Source organism: Haliotis rufescens, unplaced genomic scaffold, assembly GCF_023055435.1.
Source record: "Haliotis rufescens isolate VD_foot unplaced genomic scaffold, xgHalRufe1.0.p SCAF_2, whole genome shotgun sequence".
NCBI classification, from domain to species: domain Eukaryota; kingdom Metazoa; phylum Mollusca; class Gastropoda; order Lepetellida; family Haliotidae; genus Haliotis; species Haliotis rufescens.
This window is the reverse complement of record NW_025963890.1, coordinates 14145577-14164236: the sequence shown is the minus strand read 5'-3', so window position 1 is coordinate 14164236 and position 18660 is coordinate 14145577. Positions and strand designations below refer to the sequence as shown.

The 18660-nt window shown below is 38.3% G+C and overlaps 1 protein-coding gene across 1 annotated transcript; it reads right to left on the bottom strand.

Moving 5' to 3' along the window:
- Positions 1-4444: 4444 nt before the first annotated feature.
- On the bottom strand, positions 4445-12035 carry LOC124113749 (NADH dehydrogenase [ubiquinone] 1 alpha subcomplex subunit 7-like). The gene is made up of 4 exons (XM_046474259.2): positions 11917-12035; positions 8571-8620; positions 6087-6233; positions 4445-4667 (listed from the first exon to the last, which is right to left on the bottom strand). Exons 1-4 carry the CDS (start codon positions 11974-11976, stop codon positions 4586-4588), a joined length of 339 nt encoding a protein of 112 aa, XP_046330215.2. The 5' UTR covers positions 11977-12035; the 3' UTR covers positions 4445-4585.
- Positions 12036-18660: the final 6625 nt, after the last annotated feature.

Genomic DNA, 18660 nt, shown 5'->3' with positions numbered 1-18660 from the left:
CACGGTACACACACAGTTGCACACGGGATTCACATAGCAATACACCTCACGGTACACACACAGCTGTACACGGGATACACATAGCAATACACATCACGGTACACACACAGCTGCACACGGGATACACATAGCAATACACATCACGGTACACACACAGCTGCACACGGGATACACATAGCAATACACATCACGGTACACACACAGCTGCACACGGGATACACATAGCAATACACCTCACGGTACACACGCAGCTGCACACGGGATACACATAGGAATACACATCACGGTACACACACAGCTGCACACGGTACACACACAGCTGCACACGGTACACACACAGCTGCACACGGTACACACACAGCTGCACACGGTACACACACAGCTGCACACGGTACACACAAACTCCGATAGCCAACCCTCATGGGGACTAAACCGTGTTTCAAATATCAAGGTTGAACCATAATAATTCTGAACATTCAAACGTAACAATGTTGAATTTGGAAATGGACAACATTTGCTACACCATGGACATACCGTTAAATATTCATAAAAACATACAACTTACATTAAAAGGACATACGGTTTGGGAACTTTGAAGACACTCTCCAGCAAGTAAATATCAATGCCTTAACATTTATGATTCACGCCCTCTTAAAGCCTATCCATTGTTGTGTAGTGCTGGAAAGACAAATCCGTGTAGTAATGACATAAATTATTTAATTCCGTAGAAAATAAGGGCCAATTACAAATTCAAGATTGCCGACAAAATGGTGTAGGTGGAATATTGCTGACTGAGCGTAATTTTGGTTTCCGTAGGGATTTATGCTTCAGCAAATGCGAATTTCCTGTAACAATCATTGTAACAAATCATGTGTAGGTTCTGAATAAACAGTATGCCGCGGCCAGTATTTAACACAATAGCAGACCTTTATTATATTTCATTATATTTTATTATAATACCTAGGTAAATACAGCTGTCAAATTTCAGCATAATGTGGGCATAAAAACAACACATGGTATTCGTCTTTATCTTCTTCTCCTCAATATAGACATAATAGGTCTACCGGATTCTAATTTTGTACATGTGTAAAGTTGTTAATCTAAACAGCAGTTACAACACTTCTTATTTGGACAGATCTAATACTTTTGAAACATTTCAGTATTTAACAACGATTTAAATTAACAATATTTGGATAAAAGTGTGGAATTTATAAGATTATAATGCCATTTATGGTTGTATAGAATCTAGGAAACGCTGTTTAAACGTTGACATAAATAGTTTACTATGTTGCCAATTTTTATTATGTTTTGCAAAAAACGCTTATTAGTGTTTGAATTGTTGAACTTCCGGTTTCAGAAAGTACTTTCATACTGCATTAGATCCTTTAATCTAGAGAGTCACCTGGTTCTAGATCAGAAATCTCAGTGTTCTAGGCTAGATCGTTACAAAGTGTTCAGTTCTTCCAGTTTGGGACCGCCAAGTGGTAGTGGTAGAGCGTCCGTCCGGAGAGCGAAAGGTCAGGGTTTCCTTCCCCGGTCGTGTCGTGCCAAAAGACTTTATGAGATGGAACTTGGTGTTACCCTGCCTGGTGCTCGGCATTAAAGGGGCACTGATCTACAGCAATTACCCGGGACTGGTTGTTGCCTTTGTTATTGTGTTCCCCGTGAGTACCCGGATGATACAGCAGAAACCTCGACGGGTTCGCGACCTGTGCTGCGCCATTCGTAAACGTATTTGTCGCTTTTATTGATAGTATAAGGGGGTATGGTCACATTGATCAACAACATGAAATACTATTTTGTCTTCAAAATAATAGGGAAATGTCGGTATCTTTGTGAGCAGCATCAGTAATGGTGTTGAGGTTTTAATGAGTCACTTGCTTGGCAATGTGCGATTTTCGTTTACACTATTTTAACACAAAGTAAATATTTCACCTGAGCATTGCTATTTTTATTGTGTGTACATTTTATGTGTTAAATGACTAAAATTTTCACTCAAGGAACTTATTTAACACCTAATGTTCAGTTATTTTACAAACTTGCTGAAAAATCTGTCCATTTATATCATTATGATAACGACTTCCAAACACTTTCATGTTTAATCTCCTCACCAAGTGACTGAAAATGTTAGGATTAAAAGAAAATGAAAGCCAACGTACATTTCTATATTATTTGGCTTCTAATCTTAGTATAATTAGTCTATTGTGGTGTTTTTAAGCTCTTTTGAACGTCTTAATAATTTTTAGTCAATCTGTTAAATAAAAGGACAGATGTTTCAGTCATTTTGTAAAATGACTGAAATATTTAGACATTGTATAAATTGTCTGAGTGTCACACTTTAAACATTGTAACATAAAACAAAGACCCCCCATTTCACCTCACCTCATTTCCAGTTTGGATTATGTCACGGAAAGCAGACGCTGACTATTTTATAACTTCACAGAAAGTATTATGGCTGAAGCTCACTTTGTACTTCCTGTTTGGTTGTTGTTGTTGTTGTTGTTGTTTAACGCCGCACTCAGCAATAGTCCAGCTATATGACGGCGGTCTGTAAATAATCGAGTCTGGACCAGACAATCCAGTGATTGATATCATGAGCACCGATCCATGCGAATTTGGATCGATGACATGCATCAACCAAGTCAACGAGCCTGACCACCCGATCCCGTTAGTCGCCTTTTACGACAAGCATAGTCGCCATTTACGGCAAGAATGGGTTGCTGAAAACCTATTCTACCCCGAATCTTCACGGGTCTTCAGGCAATCAATTTTGGAAACTCTACCCTTAGTCATTGAGCCTAGAGTCTTGGAATTTGTGTGGTATCTGCTTCACATTGATCCAGTTATTTGTCAGTAAATAAAAATATATTTCCCCTATCTACTTACATACAGGGGGTATATATTTATATTTATTGACCAATAACTAGTTTCTGTGTGATGATTTGGGGGAGGCGGGTGGGGGGTGAGGGGAGATAGATTCTGGCAACTGGTTGTCATCCGTGGTAAAAAAAACATGGAATAAAAAAAAAAAAAAAAAATCATAAACAGAGCGATTACAATTGGGCTCTTGTCATTTAGGTTTGGAGCCCCGATGAAGTAAAGTGGAGGGTGTAAGAAGGGCAAGGATGTGGAGAATCTCACCAGAGTACCTTTGGATATTACATATTTCAACACTCATCCACAGCATTTTAAACTTTGAGGAATGCCAAGAAGTTTTAAAACATTTATCCAGGAGAGTGATATATTTCATATCATGAGTGTAAAAACACAGCTAACCAGCTTCAGTGGAAGAGATTAGCGATGACATTTGAATGTGACGTCATGGCAACCGATGAAGGAGTGAGTTGGTCTAACGCCACTTTAAACATTACTCCAGTTATATCATGGCCTGTCAGCTTAATGTGGGAGGAAAAAACAAAGTGATGCACATCTCCATCTTCCCAAAGCAAGGGAGTTAACTGACTGTTAAAGTCCAGTTTCCACCCTTGCCGAACTAGGCTGGAATTGCCGGGTTTGATTGTAGCGCTGCAAGTGGATATAACGAGTTATGTCCCTTCTATGTCCCTTCTATGTCCCTCCTGTTGACCAGTCAGATTCCACCTCTCATATCATTTGCATTTGCTTCAAACAAAATTACGGCACCCAGTCCAAAATCTATATAGTAATAGAACAAGTCTTCTTTACATAAGTGCATCAACTCACGTGAGCACCTTGATCAAAAACATGAAAAGATTTGGAAAATATCTGTTGACAGTGAGTTGGCAGAACACATGCTTTGCAATTGACTAAAATCTGCAATACAGTTTACGAGCCAGATGTCGATTAGACTCTGCATAGGCTAGTTAGTCCAACCAAAATATAATTCCATAATTTCCGACTCGTTCGGAGAGGTCGGTAACTGGACTAATATAGTCAGTTGCCTTGGGAAGGTGGCACGTCTCATGGTAACCGATGACCTTACAATAGTCTGCAAAGCATTGACGGATTTCTTCACGGAGATATATCCTGTGGAAGCCAGCTTGGGATGATAAGCAGAGAATATCATCTGAATGTGTTTTTTAGATCAAATATATCAACATGAGGCAATAATATTGACAACTCTGACGCTTGCCAATTAGTTTCTAACATTTATCGACAAGTGTCGATATATTTGATGTCAAAAGTCATGAGGGTGAAGTTCAAACTTTATCTTCTTGGGGTTCCAGCTTCATCTCACTCAAGTGATAGCTCCTGTGTAGATGCCAGTTTTGGATGATAAATCTTATTGGCCTTATATTCTAAAACACAGATATAGCCTGTGTTCAAATTTATTGTTTAGTGGTGTGAAGAAAATTTCTGTTAGACCTCAGTTAGATCTGTAGACTGCCACATATGCCCTCAATGATTAAGGGTCTCTTACCATAGTTGCCAAGCCAGTTGCTAAAAAATTAAAACAATAAACATAGAAGTTTCTAACACTCTTTATTCAATAAACATCCCATAATATCTAATGTATATACAAGCATTCATCCATGATCTTGTGTAACTAATTTCAGAAGTTCCTGCTTGCAGAACCCTTATGAATGTAGGAACACAAGAATGTCATTCAAAACTGTGCTCGACCAGTGTCCCAGTCATATCCAAACCCTGCACGTACTGGAGCCTTGCCTGAGGACACAGCCTTCTCTCTGAAAACAATGAGGCTAATTAATAGTGGATAACATGGAATTGTAAATTGTATATTTATATACTTTTCCTATCTCACACTATGCATTTCTTCCTTCTTTTTTGATCCATATGTGGAAATGTGCTTAAACAAAGTTTCCAACTTCTAAAAATATTTCACCAAAACACATGGTCACCACCCAAACAAGCACTATAATCCTGTGTGTGACTTTTCATGACTTGATCACTTGACTACCCCTTCCTCATCATTGGAGGAGCTGTGATGTGGGGATGGTCGGTCGAGCATATAAGATTTGAGATAGGATAAGTATATAATGATAAAAGTTAATAATTTACACATTTTTAAACTTATCTATCTCACACTATGCTTTGGTTGGTTGGTTGGTCTGTTGTTTAATGCCGCACTCAGCATTATTCCAACTATATGACGGCGGTCTGTAAATATTCAAGTCTGGACCAGACAATCCAGTAATTAATATCATGAGCATCCACGCAATTGGGATAAATGACCACCCGATCCCGTTAGTCGCCTCTTACGACAAGCATGGGTTGCTGAAGACCTATTCTACCCTGGATCTTCACGGGCCTCACACATTTATCCCATGGTTGGATGGTTGGGTGCAGATACCCTTACCTGTATAGACTACAACTGAGAGACATACACGAGGAAGCTGGTGCTAAACAAAGACTCTATAATACCGCCTAGTGTTGTAAAGACAAGAACACGTGAGTGGGTAAAAACATGACAGGTGAAGTGACCCCTTTTAGGCTCGTCAGACATAACAATGAAATCGGGTATGACATGTGGTACATGTTTTCACAACGTACAACGTTACACCAATGACCTCATAGCTCTGAATAGCAATTTAATCAGGGTATGACTTATAACCAATCCGGAAGTGGTGTCCAGGCAATCCGTTCTACAACACAGACCACACCACTATCTCCGACGGACAATTGGGTGTTCAGCTTGGCATCTCTTTTGACGCTTTGTCACAACTTTCAATCACGCCTGCAGAATTGAAGCATGCTAAGATGAGAAGAAGAATCGACAACATTCACGATAGGATCATCAAACTAATGCTGAGACATCACATGCCTCAAGCAGATGTGAGCAGATAAGGGCTTGGGAAACTGCCGAAACAGACGCACCTTACGGTGAATTTGATGTTGAAGACCAGAGTCTCTACAGACGAGGTACGTACCTTCCTCTGGGCACTCAGTCTGGGAATCCGAAAAATAACAATAAACAAAGGAAGGACAATGATAATTCTGTATATACAGGATACAGAGGACTGGACTGCAACGGCAGGTACAAGTATTGTCTAGCTGTGCTGGCATGTCAACTGTTGCGTTTGTCCTTAAAGCAATAAATAAAGTGTTAGTTGATACCATACAGATAAGTAAAGTTGTCATGTTACCCTGACGATCCTTCTGTCAGGAGTTGCTGGTTGGCATCATACACCTTCTTTGGGGGCATCATCTCGTTCCTACCATCCCGGGTGAAGTAGTAGTTGGCAGACAACTTATGAGAGGGCCCGTCAGGCACGTCCGGAGGGGGCTGTGTCCTGGAACACAGGGTGAACTAAAGTACTCATGGAAATGAAAAAAAACTGTTTTGCTGGATTTAATAATCGACACAAAGCATTACTTAGATGTAAATACGAAATAACAAAACAACTGGAAAAGTACTAGTCTGGATTTGCTAGTTTTATCTCAGTTCTCAATACAAAATGTACTTTACAGGAGGTAATTTGTAGGCACTTTCAACATTCAAAAATAAAACGAAGTCCAAATTGACATGGCAGAAACAGGCTATAGGCATTATGCAAATTACCCGGAAAAAAAGTTATCAAAACAACAATAAAAATAACAGCTATGTTTATGTACATAATAATAATGACATGTAAGTTGTTTGAGAAGGGAATATGTTACTTTTACGTTCTGATATTTTGACGATGATTCACTATCCCACAATGCCACTCACAAATCACTAACCACTGACAAATCACATGCACGTGGGTTTCAAGCACCTGTTTTCACCTGTCGTCAAGGTGTCATAGGTCATGGACATTCACCTTGATCTACTAACACCTGGTTATGCTCAGTTTCACAATAGTCTGTTTTGTTCATATTTTTACACACTTTTACGTGTAAAAAGACATAAAAACCTTTGATATACCAAGGCCCAATTAGTACTAATTGAGTTGTTTGAATATTTATATATTTTGTATATTAACTGTATTTATTTAAAATCTGAGATCGAAAAACAGGTTTTTTTCATTTCCGTGAGTACTTTAGTGAGCAAATCAACAAGTCTGGTAAAGACAACCATGTGGTTGATAGCATGAGCACCCACTTTCGCCACTTGGGAAAAAGTGAGTGAGTTGGGTTTAACGTCACTTCAAAACGTTACAGCAGTTACAGCACAACGTGTCGGGGAGCCTAAAGTGATGTAGGTCGCAGACGTTTACCACTTTGGTGAATGAAACCCACAAGAACAGGTATGGTGCTGACAAAACTAGAAACATAATTGGGGGGAAACAGGATTCAAACCCAAAATCATAGCTTTCTCGCGGAAGGGATACAACAGATACAACTCTGCACAGGAAATTGCGGCGCCTTAGACAACTGAGCCAGCCGTGCCCCCTCCTTACTTTTGAACACTGGATAAGTTATATGACTTGGCTAACTAGTTTTTACAAGAGGACTGGTTCTCTTATTAACTGAGTGATTGAGTGAGTATGGTTTTACGCCACTTTTAGCAACAGTCCAGCAATATCACTGCGGGGGACACCAGAAATGGGCTTCACACATTGTACCCATGTCGGGAATTGAACCCGGGTCTTTGGCGTGACAAGCGAATGCTTTAACCACTAGGCTACCCGACCGCCTCTTTAACTGAGTGAATAAAATTGCTTTATACAGCATGAACACACTTGTAGCTATATGCAGCATGCATGACAAACTAATATGCCACTTTCTGGCATGCCAAAGGGACGTAAATATGAACATCGAATTGCGATGCTTTAAACGACTGGGCCACTCATGCCCCACCGGGGAAAGATGACACAATATACTTGGAATGTCTGGTCACACATTGTAACAACTCCATGTCTTACATAAAATGTTAAAAACACACACACACACACACACACACACACACACACACACACACACACACACACACACACACACACACACACACACACACACACACACACACCACACACACACACACCACCACACACACACCACCACACACACACCACCACACACACACGCTAGCACGCACGTTGTTTTTCTACTCTTACAACAGCAGCAGCTTGTCACACAAGGGGAAACAAGAATAAACACGAGAAATAAAGTTTCTATGCAACGGACATCTTCACGTCATGTTGATTAAATTACAAATGGATACATGCAGAACTTAGAATGCACAGGGTCAAAATTAGAGGCTCATGATGATAGCCATTGTGCTATTGGCTGCCACAGCAGTACATGAAGGTCAAAGGTTGAGTTATCAAATAACATAATAAAACACAGCAATATAGAATGTGTTGTTGGGCTTACCTCATATTCACTACATATCCCAATTTCATAAGGATACATACAGACAAGGCTGAAAAGTTTCTTAAGGTTCTGACATAAATAAGAAAATTCATGTTTTTCACTATCATATGGCCGAGTAAATGCTGGCAATTGAAACATCTGATTGGAATTCTGTGATTAATTTAGAAACACCATAGCTGAGATCAGCCTTGTGTTTCAACTTCACAGGTCTTTTGGATGAAGATGAGATAAAAAATGTCAACATTTTCTATGGATGGACAACGTGCCACGACATAAGTTCACTTGACTGAAAGTCATGTGAGCTAAAACACTACCATTTTCTGGAAGCCTACCTTTTCGAAGAATTGACTCCCTCAAAACGAAGTGAGTTGTTGTATTTCCGCTGGAATACAAACAATGTCCATTAACATGATTAACAACATGATCGACAGCTATTATTATCATCATCATCATCATCATCATAAAACATGCAAGGAGTGCTACCTATTCTCAGCACCACAGTACAGAAGCAGGGACAGGTAGGTTTTTTTCTCTATTACCGTATTCGACGTAATAAGCGCCCAGGGCGCTCTCAAAATTAGAAATAGGGGGCTCTTATTAGAATATTATTTTGGTGAAAAAAACAGAGTTGAAAGATGAATTTCGTGGTTTATGGTGACAGCCTGAAGTGTTTATGTACCCATAATTAAGGGTGCATATAACACACGAGTGTGTATTATAAGCGAATAAATAAGTCTTGTATACATTGATCAATCGGAAGGGGTGCTAATTGGGATTGTTCACCAGCCAATATATCAGCAAATATCGCCATGGGCGCTTATTAGAGCGGGGGCTTATTACGTCGAATACGGTAATAGATTACATAATCCTCCCGCCAGTGGTCATGGATGGGTAGACAGTACAAACTTTTGCACATGATGCTGAAGACCAAGTTTTGATTCTTGCTTGGTGACAAAGGCCATAATGCCTAGATCAGTGATAACACCTATGCTATCTCAGTGGTATGATCATGGTAAGAAACTCAGCCTTAAAGGGAATAACTAAAGAAGCCCAACCCGTTTACATGTAGAATCGTGAGTCAGATAAAATAAAATAAATAATCCTACGACCAAGTCATGAGAAATCTACATATTAACAGAAGTAATAATTTTACAATTGATTTTCATACCACATGACATAAATCCTCCTCATGTACATGCATCATAACATTACTTGTCTGTCTCACTGTACACAAAGTTTTCTAACTTTCATTTCTTATTTGGGGTAATTTGGATAGATTTTATGTTAAGTCCACTAATTTCAATTATATCTACAATTCTTGCAACATATAGTTTGTTTCTACATGCCACCTTTTACTATAAAGACCATTGGGATTCTTTGGGTTAGCACTTTACATTTATTTTTATGTCCATAGGGTTAAAGTTGTTTTTTTTAAGGCTAGACTGCAAGATTAAAACCATGGAATGCACAAGTTATACTTATCATGCTTATTACACAAAGTCAAAAGTATAACAGGTAAATGAAATAGCCTTTGATCCCTGCAAATCTATGTAAGAACTTCATTTAACTTTTAGGTAGAAACCATATTTGTCGGATATGGACTCGTAACAGTTAGGAAAGCCTTCAAACCAAATTGCAATAGTAGGCCTAAGAATGATAATCATCATAAATACTATCTTGACTGTTGAACATAATTAATCACATTGTACTTTATACCCTAAGCAAAGAAATAGAGAAAGTCAACAATAGCTATTAACAGAATGTTGTGGAAATGGTAAGTGGACAGTCCATACCCACAGAGATCTGTACCCAAACTTTTTAGGCGGAATTGACCCAAATGATGGATAGCCCCTACCGACTTGTACCTAATCAGCTGGATGACTCGTACCCAACAAAGTGAATCCGTGCTTGTTTGTTTGTTGTTAACACCGTCTGGACCAGACAATCCAGTGACTGATATCACGAGCATCGATCTTCGCAATTGGGATATGATGACATGCATCAACAAAGTCAGCAAGCCTGACCACCCGATCCCGTTCGACGCCTCTTACAAAAAGCATAGCCGCCTTTTACAGCAAGCATGGCTTGCTGAAGACGTATTCTAACCCAGATCTTCACAGGTAAAATGAAATTATATATGATTTGAAACATTAAACATTAATCGGATTAAACATGTTTTCAGCTAAGACTTTATTTGTTTTGTGTTTCATATAACAACCAATGAGTCGTCCAATCACCGATTAAGTAAACTTCTTGTTACAGCGGATGAGTTCCAAGAACTTATAGTTTAAATACTTAAACAACAATATGCCACCACGTCCAGTTGAGATAATGTATTTAATCCTGATGTTACTAGCATATTAAACAGGGAATGACTGTTCAGTAGTCATTTATTGTCACCTAGCATTGATGAGTGAGTGAGTGAGTTGGATTTTACACCGCTTTTAGAAATATTCCAGCAATATCACAAGGGACACCAGAAATGGGCTTCACACATTGTACCCATGTCGGTAATCGAACCCGGGTCTTCGACGTGACGAGCGAACGCTTTACCCACTAGGCTACCCGACCGCCCCTCGCATTGATGAGTTAATTGATTGATTGTTCTTTCACCAAATATGAATATTGCTAAAAGCGGCATAAGCAATACTCAATCACTGAAGTGTAAAATGAATGTTTCAAATGTAGGTCTATAGTAAATAAATGTTGGAAATGTATAATGAATGGTTCAAACGATACATAATGAATGAAAGTAGGAAATGTATAATGAAGAATGTTGGAGTGAGTTAAAAACTTAACGTTGCATCTGCATTATTTCAGCCATAGAGCGATAAGGAGAAAGAATGCTGGAAATGTCTAATGAATGAATGTTGGAAATATAAAATGTGTTCGAGTTTTGGAAATGTAATAGTGCTATACATAAATTGCTTTGAAAGTGCAGGTCAGAATATTTGAGAATTGAGTGCTGAATAAATTATTAGAAAGTAGTGAGAAACATACATTATTTTTGGTCATTTTTACAGTTGATACTGGTTAAAGCAATCCTGTTTACATCCGGGTCATACAATTTTTTGTACTAGTCAGCCAAATCAAGTACAAATGCTCTAAAACAGGTACAAACATGATGGGGATTTAGTTACAAGACAGACATTTTTCGTTTGGTACAAATCGTCTAGCTTGGTATCCGTGGAAACTGTTTTGATGTCACTTCAGCTTGATACCAGTGTAAGAATCTACATTAAAATGCTGCTATATGTAAAAAAACAGAAGTAGTTATCCATAAAGATTTACGTTTTCTTACTTACTCACTAACTGTGACTTCTAGCATGACAATCATACAGTTAAAAGTTGGCGTGTATGGTTAAAACAACAACTATATATCATGATTGTTCACACAGACAACGAAATTTTGCACCCAAAGCCAAACCCCACAGAGCAACCATAAGTCTATTCCCATACTTTGATAATTTCTTGGGTCTAAAGTCAGTTATCTCATCATGATTTTAAACATCTAATTGTTGCTGTTTTCAGCTATCTCAAGCTAAGGCATTGGCGGACACGACAAGGTCAATGTAAAAATAACGAATGACACATGTTATCGACAAAATATGGTATTCCCGGGTACAGCGTTGTCTATTTAACCTTTTCTACATTACGATAAAAACATAAGCATATTACTTGAAGGAACAAATCCCTAATTCGAGCAACCAGAGGGGTTACATTTCTGGGGGTCGCCATTTTGCAGCTCCGCACAAACAAGATTACAAATATCTTATTACAAATATACCATTGTGATGAATTACTATAGTTGGTTAATGTATATCATTTCAAAAATTCTAAATCATATTTAGTGAACATTATAGTGTGAAATTTATTGTTGCGGGACTACCTTGTCCGCCGTGAAATAGCACGTGGAAACCCCTTCCGCTCCCTCTTACGCTGAAAAAGCAACATGGATAAGTTGATGCCAATTAAGCTCGCTCGTGTAAGCCATATATTTCACCTCTTCTTCAGTCTGAAAGCAAATAAATAGTTCCTCAATAAACACGAAAAACTGAATGACATTTTGACATCGCATTGGCAGCTGGCTTGAATTAAATGTTACGAAAACTGTCTGACCATATTACTCAAATCGGAAAATGAGATGGGAATCTCAACTTGATTTCAATGAAAACAGTAGGACAACCGCTTGATACTGTTTATCAATAGATCGGATATATATATACTCGGATTAAATGTTACATTAATCTTTATTGTTCTGAAAAAAACTAGAACGAGGACATTCCCGACAAGACAATAATGGAAGGTTAAATAACAAAAATAACATGACCTCGTTTCTCAATTAATTTGAAAACATGTTTGAGTAAAAGACAATTGAGTAAAATATTGAAACAATCAACATTAATCAATCTTAGCATTCATTTATCTCTGATGCTGTTGCTTGGTTAAAATCAAAATATTAGCTAACTGAAAGCATTGAGAACAACACGTTGATTGAACAGTTACTCAGAAACCATATACCGATATATGGTCTCTGAGTTACTAAATAAGCACTGATAAGTCCAGTTTAGTTGATCAATGGTGAAGTACTGAGGATTTATTCTCCTTTATTACAGTACAATTGCTGTGATTGTTTGGAAATAATTCAAGGTTCAGGTACGATAAGAGATTCTTGTGAAATTATATATCTCAATCTTCTATTTATCTTTCCAGGTGACGAAAGTCCTCGGCCGTACAGGATCACAAGGACAGTGTACACAGGTAGATACATAGTAGGGCTGGGACGAAACCCCAACTGTGAGATCCGCTACAGATCACGATACCTTAATCACGATCTGATACGTATCACGGAACTTGCATGTGCTCTTATCAGTGGTGCGTAAGCCGTCCTTTTCATAGACAGGATGGCAAAATACCTGACGATTTACAACTGGCAGTGTCAAGTATGGCACAACAAATGAAAATATTTTTGTTTCCACCATTAACTTGCACTACTGATTAGTGTTTAGTGGAACAGTTATTAAAGCTTACAATTAAGGTCAGAATTGATATTTTTTACTTAGTGTTGACTGTGATCGATACTTGTATCGAGAAGTAAAAAATAGCGATCTACGGATGCATCGGTGTATCGTCCCACTGCTAATACATAGAGGATGCAGCTTATTGTATAATTGTCTGAAATGAACACTTGAGATGACTAACCTTTTCTTACCTCACTCTTTTCAAAGAAAGTAAACTGTAATAATAGTGACACATTTCTCCTTAATGCCACAGTTATTTATCAAATTTATATGTCATGATAAATAGTATTGGTAGTTCTTTCTCATGTTTACACACATGACATATTTCCATAAATTTATTTAATACCTTATTTTTGCATGCATTCTCAGTGTGTCGGCCATTTATTGATAAGCAGTGTTTACAGTTGATAGCTGCACAATGTTAAAGATAGATGGTGGATTTTATAGTGTATCTCCTTTCTTTTTGAAACATTGGAGTGATTGTGATTGGACATATCAATTAAGCAAGTCATACATTGAAAGTTTAACATTACTGGAAGAAAATCATGTTTCATGCATCATGTTTGTTTGTTTCATGCCGCACTCATCAATATTCAGTTATATGACGGAGGTCTGTAAAATAATCGAGTCTGGACCAGACAATCCAGTGATTGACATCATGAGCATCGATCCAAGCAATTTGGATCGATGACATGTATCAACCAAGTCAGTGAGCCTGACCACCCGATCCCGTTAGTTGCCTTTTACGACAAGCATAGTTGCCTTTTACGGCAAGCAGGGTTGCTGAAGACCTATTCTACCCCGGAATCTTCACGGGTCTCATGCATCATGGAGATGGTGGTGCACATTATTGCTGTTTCGTCCAAGGCTAGGGAGAAACCTGATTCTGACTTTCCTTGCATTTCTACTTCACAAGCAGATGTACAGATGTATACTTCAATTGATATATTTGTGTCAAGTGACATGTGTATTGAACTCTTGTTATCCTTGACTGTTCAGTAATTCTCTCTGTTCACTCACTGTTTGTGATAATACTAAGAGAACAGGTGAAAAATATAAAACAAACATACTTCAGTTTAAATAGTAGAACTATACAGTAGTTCTGCGATGTTGTTTCAAAATTTAATACCCGTGAAGATCTGGTTTAGAGTGGTCTTCAGCAACCCATGCTGGTCATAAGAGGCGACAAACAGAATCTGGTGGTATGGCTTGTTGAATTGATTGATGCATGCATCCATCGCGCAGATCAATGCTCATGAAATCAATCACCTTGTCTGGTTCAGACCCAATTATTTACAAACTACGGTCATTTGGCTGGAAGATTGCTGAGTGCAGCCATTAAACAACAAACAAAACAAATCAGCTGTTCCTGCATCAATTTCCCACATGTGTCAATTAGGTTAGAATAAGTTTTCATCAACCCATGCTTGTCACAAGAAGTGACAAATTCTATCAGGTGGTCAGGCTTGCTGAATTGGTTGATGCATGCATCCATTGGGTAGATCCATGCTCATGATATCAATCACTGGATTGTATGGGCCAACTCGATTATTTACAGACTGAGGTCATATAGTTTTAACATTGCACAGCTGTTCTTGCATCAATTTTCCACACATGTAAATTAAGTAAATGCCACCATTGGGTAAGATTAAAGTTGTAATACCTGCGTTTTTGTAAAGTAAGTTGATAGAGGCCCAATGTCCATCTTTCCTTCGTAGAGGTTGTTGCTTTTCTAAAACAGAGTTTTAAAGAAAAAGAAAATATTACTTTCCTGTTTTTACATTAGACTGTCGTCTTAGTTATTGTTAAATTTGATCATGTAGATGGTTGTCTTAGTTATGTGTTAAGCCTAAATAAATAACAGTTTTGTGGTATGATGCGGTAAGTATGCATGAAAGCCTAGGAGTTCTGGTATCTCAATGTTAAAAGTTAAACATTTACGGCGGTACATATATTCAAATTCCACAAATCTCCAACCCCAACCAAACCCAACCTATAATGTACACTGATATTCAATGAAATGTTTACATATTTATTGTAAGTCTTTCATGATTTGTTTTCAGGTCCGAGTTGAATTTTTGGATGACAGCAATCGTTCAATCATCCGCAACGTCAAGGGCCCAGTCAGAGAGGGAGATATCCTTACACTACTGGAATCTGAAAGAGAGGCCAGAAGATTAAGATAGCCTCATCCTTCAAAATGTGAGTTACCTCATGTGTGGCTTATATATAGGAACTTTGGTATGTGTGTATGACAGAAGAGGTGGATACTGTAAATCTGGAAATTAATGCATCTCCAAATTAATCATGTTAATACGACCGCTTACCCCTTGCCAAAAATGCGACTCCCCACACCCCCTCCCCAGTGGAATGATACATATACATACCTTAATCCAATCAAACAGCAAATAACACCGCTTATTAGCTCTGAGGAGAGAACTTTCGTATAAACAATATACAGTGTTTTCATAATAAAACAACACACAGTTTACATATGTTTACTCTGTTGACTGGCATTAATGAAGTTCAGATTCCTTAAAATAATTGAACCAACAACAGTTCACTGATTGGTATCAACAAGCTTGACACGAGTGGGTAGAACTGTGGACCCCATCATTGATAACTCACCAGATGCCCATTGTGTGATTCCTATTCTTTGAATGACATTGTTATATACTTGTTACAACTGCTGCTTAATAAACCTTGTTTGTGTTTATATTTAAGTTGGTATTTCCACTATCCAAAGTGTGCAGTGAGGCCGTCTTATTGTTGATAGTCATTTGGAGATATAAATGCGAAGTTAATTAATGCGAGCTAATGTTAATTCACGCTCGCGTTAATTTGAAGATTTACAGTATGATTTGAATGTCAAGTTGAGATGTATGAGATATGCAAAAATATTTAACTATATCGCAAAGTAATGTTTTTGTTTTGTGCATGTTATACCTGTATTTTACTGAATCTGTACCATTAAAGAGACAAATGATGTAATACTTAGTTCTTAATTATTGCGTTATAGATTTAACGCAATAATTATGCCTCTAAATAAATAACTTAAGGACTTTCAAATTTTCCTGTTTTGACAAAAAAAAAATGCTTTCCTCAATTTGCCTGCCGTGGGCACATAGGTTAAATCAAAGATACATCCTTGTATAATCAAAATACATTTGGATAGAAGATTTCTTCGCTGTTCTTTTCCTTCTTGAGTATTTTGAAAATGTACTAACTAGATATTGGAGATAAGTAGTAAACCATACACAGGGTTTTACCTGGCGCCAAATATTGCATCCTGTAGCCAGAATATTGGCATGGAACAGGATGCAGTTAATTTACATTGAGAGTCCTGTGGGACATTTCTAATCAAAATACACTCACTGTGTCAGTGCTTAATTTTCTTAGTCTATTGTTTAAGGCTTAAAGCATGGGGAATTTTTAGTTCTTAGAAATGAAGTGAAGTGTGCCATGTGTCACAGCCCTGGCTCCCACTGTTTATGCCTTGTGGCCCCCAAATGCGTTCCCGAGTCTCTTACCAAAAAAAATATATTAAAAATTGCGTGGATCGATGCTCATGATGTCAATCACTGGATAGTCTGCTCCATACTTGACTATTAACAGACCACCGTGATATAGCTGTAATATTGCTGAATGCGGCATTAAACCACAAGCAAACAAACAAAAACAATACTCAAAAAGACCCAGGTAAAATGCCTGCTCACATCAGATGACATGAACCTGACGTTGGACTTTTCTGTTGCAGGTCTTCATCTGAGCGGCATCATACAACCAGACGTGTACAGTCATCTGTAAAATAGATGAATAAAGAATTTTGAGGGGATTTCTGTTATTTTCACTTGTTCTTTTCGTAACATTGAAATGATGCAGTGGTTCACTGTGTGTTGATGATTCAGTATATGATATGCTTCCTTTTGTATCAATACAGTAAGTTTCATGAATTGTGGTTTTCTTGATATTAGATGATCCTCAAGTGCTTTTGGTTCATCATGTGAAGTCGTCTAATGATATTCAGTCTGATCATGTATTGCTTTCTTATAAGAACTCGTCACACCGAAGACCTGGGTTCGATTCCCGACATGGGTACAATGTGTGAAGCCCATTTCTGGTGTCCCCCGCCGTGATATTGCTGGAATATTGCTAAAAGCGGCGTAAAACCTCACTCGCTCACTCTTATAAGAACTTGAACATGACTGAACTTGTCTGGACTTATGCCACTTTTATACCATGCCGCAGTTGTACATGGATACCCCACTCAGACATGGTATACAGTGACCACCAGTCCTTGTTTTATCCCATTAATGCCGAGCGCCAGGCAGGGTAACAACAACTGCCATCTTTTAACACGTTTTGGTATAATGTGTTCGGGATTGCATCAGCAGCAGATGCTGCATCCAGAACATGGCAGCTGTTGGATCTGTTATGACCTGGATAACCTACTGACTAATGAATTGGATCAGACTTCAGCAACAAGACCATACAGAGTGAGTGAGTGAGTGAGTGAGTGAGTGAGTTTGTTGTTTAATGCTGCACTCAGCAATATTCCAGGCAGCAGTATTATATATCGAGAAACTGGTTACCCAAGTAATATTTCAAAATGGGTAGTTAAAAAGTGACTTTGTCATCAGAAACCTTGGTCTTGGAGATTGTATTGCCAGTCATATATTTGTCTATTTGATGTTGAAAAATTTGCATTCAAGTGACAAATTGAATACCAATAGTGCACTACTTTTGTTTCACCAAGTTTATACCTTTCACTCTGTTGACAACAACTGAAGTAGACTCTCGTCCATCTTTTCCATACTCAAGCCTGGCCTTGATAAATAATTTGCCCAGATGAATGATTACTGGAAGTAGACTAGCAGGTAATATTTGTCAAACCATGGTCATCTATAGCTCTTCCATGTACGAGGTGGAATCCTGAACGCTTGTAGGTACCTCTGTTGTATGGCAGAATGTGTACAGCCTGTCCCAGCAGAAATTGTCCTGTATTATGGGTTGGACTTTGAACTTTCAATGTTTAAGGTCGAACAGAATACTGTCAGCATATCAGACCATGAACACATCAAGAAATCTATAAGTTATCTCCCTTTGACTGCGATCACTGTCAAGTCTGTTTACTATACAGTACATTATGAGTTCATGATTTGTTTCACAACATTTACATTGCGGACATGTTGTACACTTTCGGAGAAGGGTAGATCTCTTCTCTGCCCCAATAGATGATTCTTTTGGTCTCTTACAAACCTCAGAGCATATATTTGATAACACTTTGACCCCCAACCCATTCCTGTCTCATTCCCTTCTCCGCCCTAGCAAGTTATACTCACCTCACTCACAGATTTAGCCCTGCAACGAAGAGTCTTTAGGGTTCGTTTAATACACGGGG

What these genes read in the sequence shown, in the direction of transcription:
- LOC124113749 (XM_046474259.2), bottom strand. Translation starts at nt 11,976, where the DNA reads ATGGCGACCCCCAGAAATGTAACCCCTCTGGTTGCTCGAATTAGGGAT. An exon ending in GGAGTCAATTCTTCGAAAAG is followed by an intron (nt 6,234 to 8,570) that starts GTAGGCTTCCAG and finishes CCTGTGTTCCAG; the next exon opens with GACACAGCCCCCTCCGGACG. An exon ending in CTGACAGAAGGATCGTCAGG is followed by an intron (nt 4,668 to 6,086) that starts GTAACATGACAA and finishes CATTGTTTTCAG; the next exon opens with AGAGAAGGCTGTGTCCTCAG.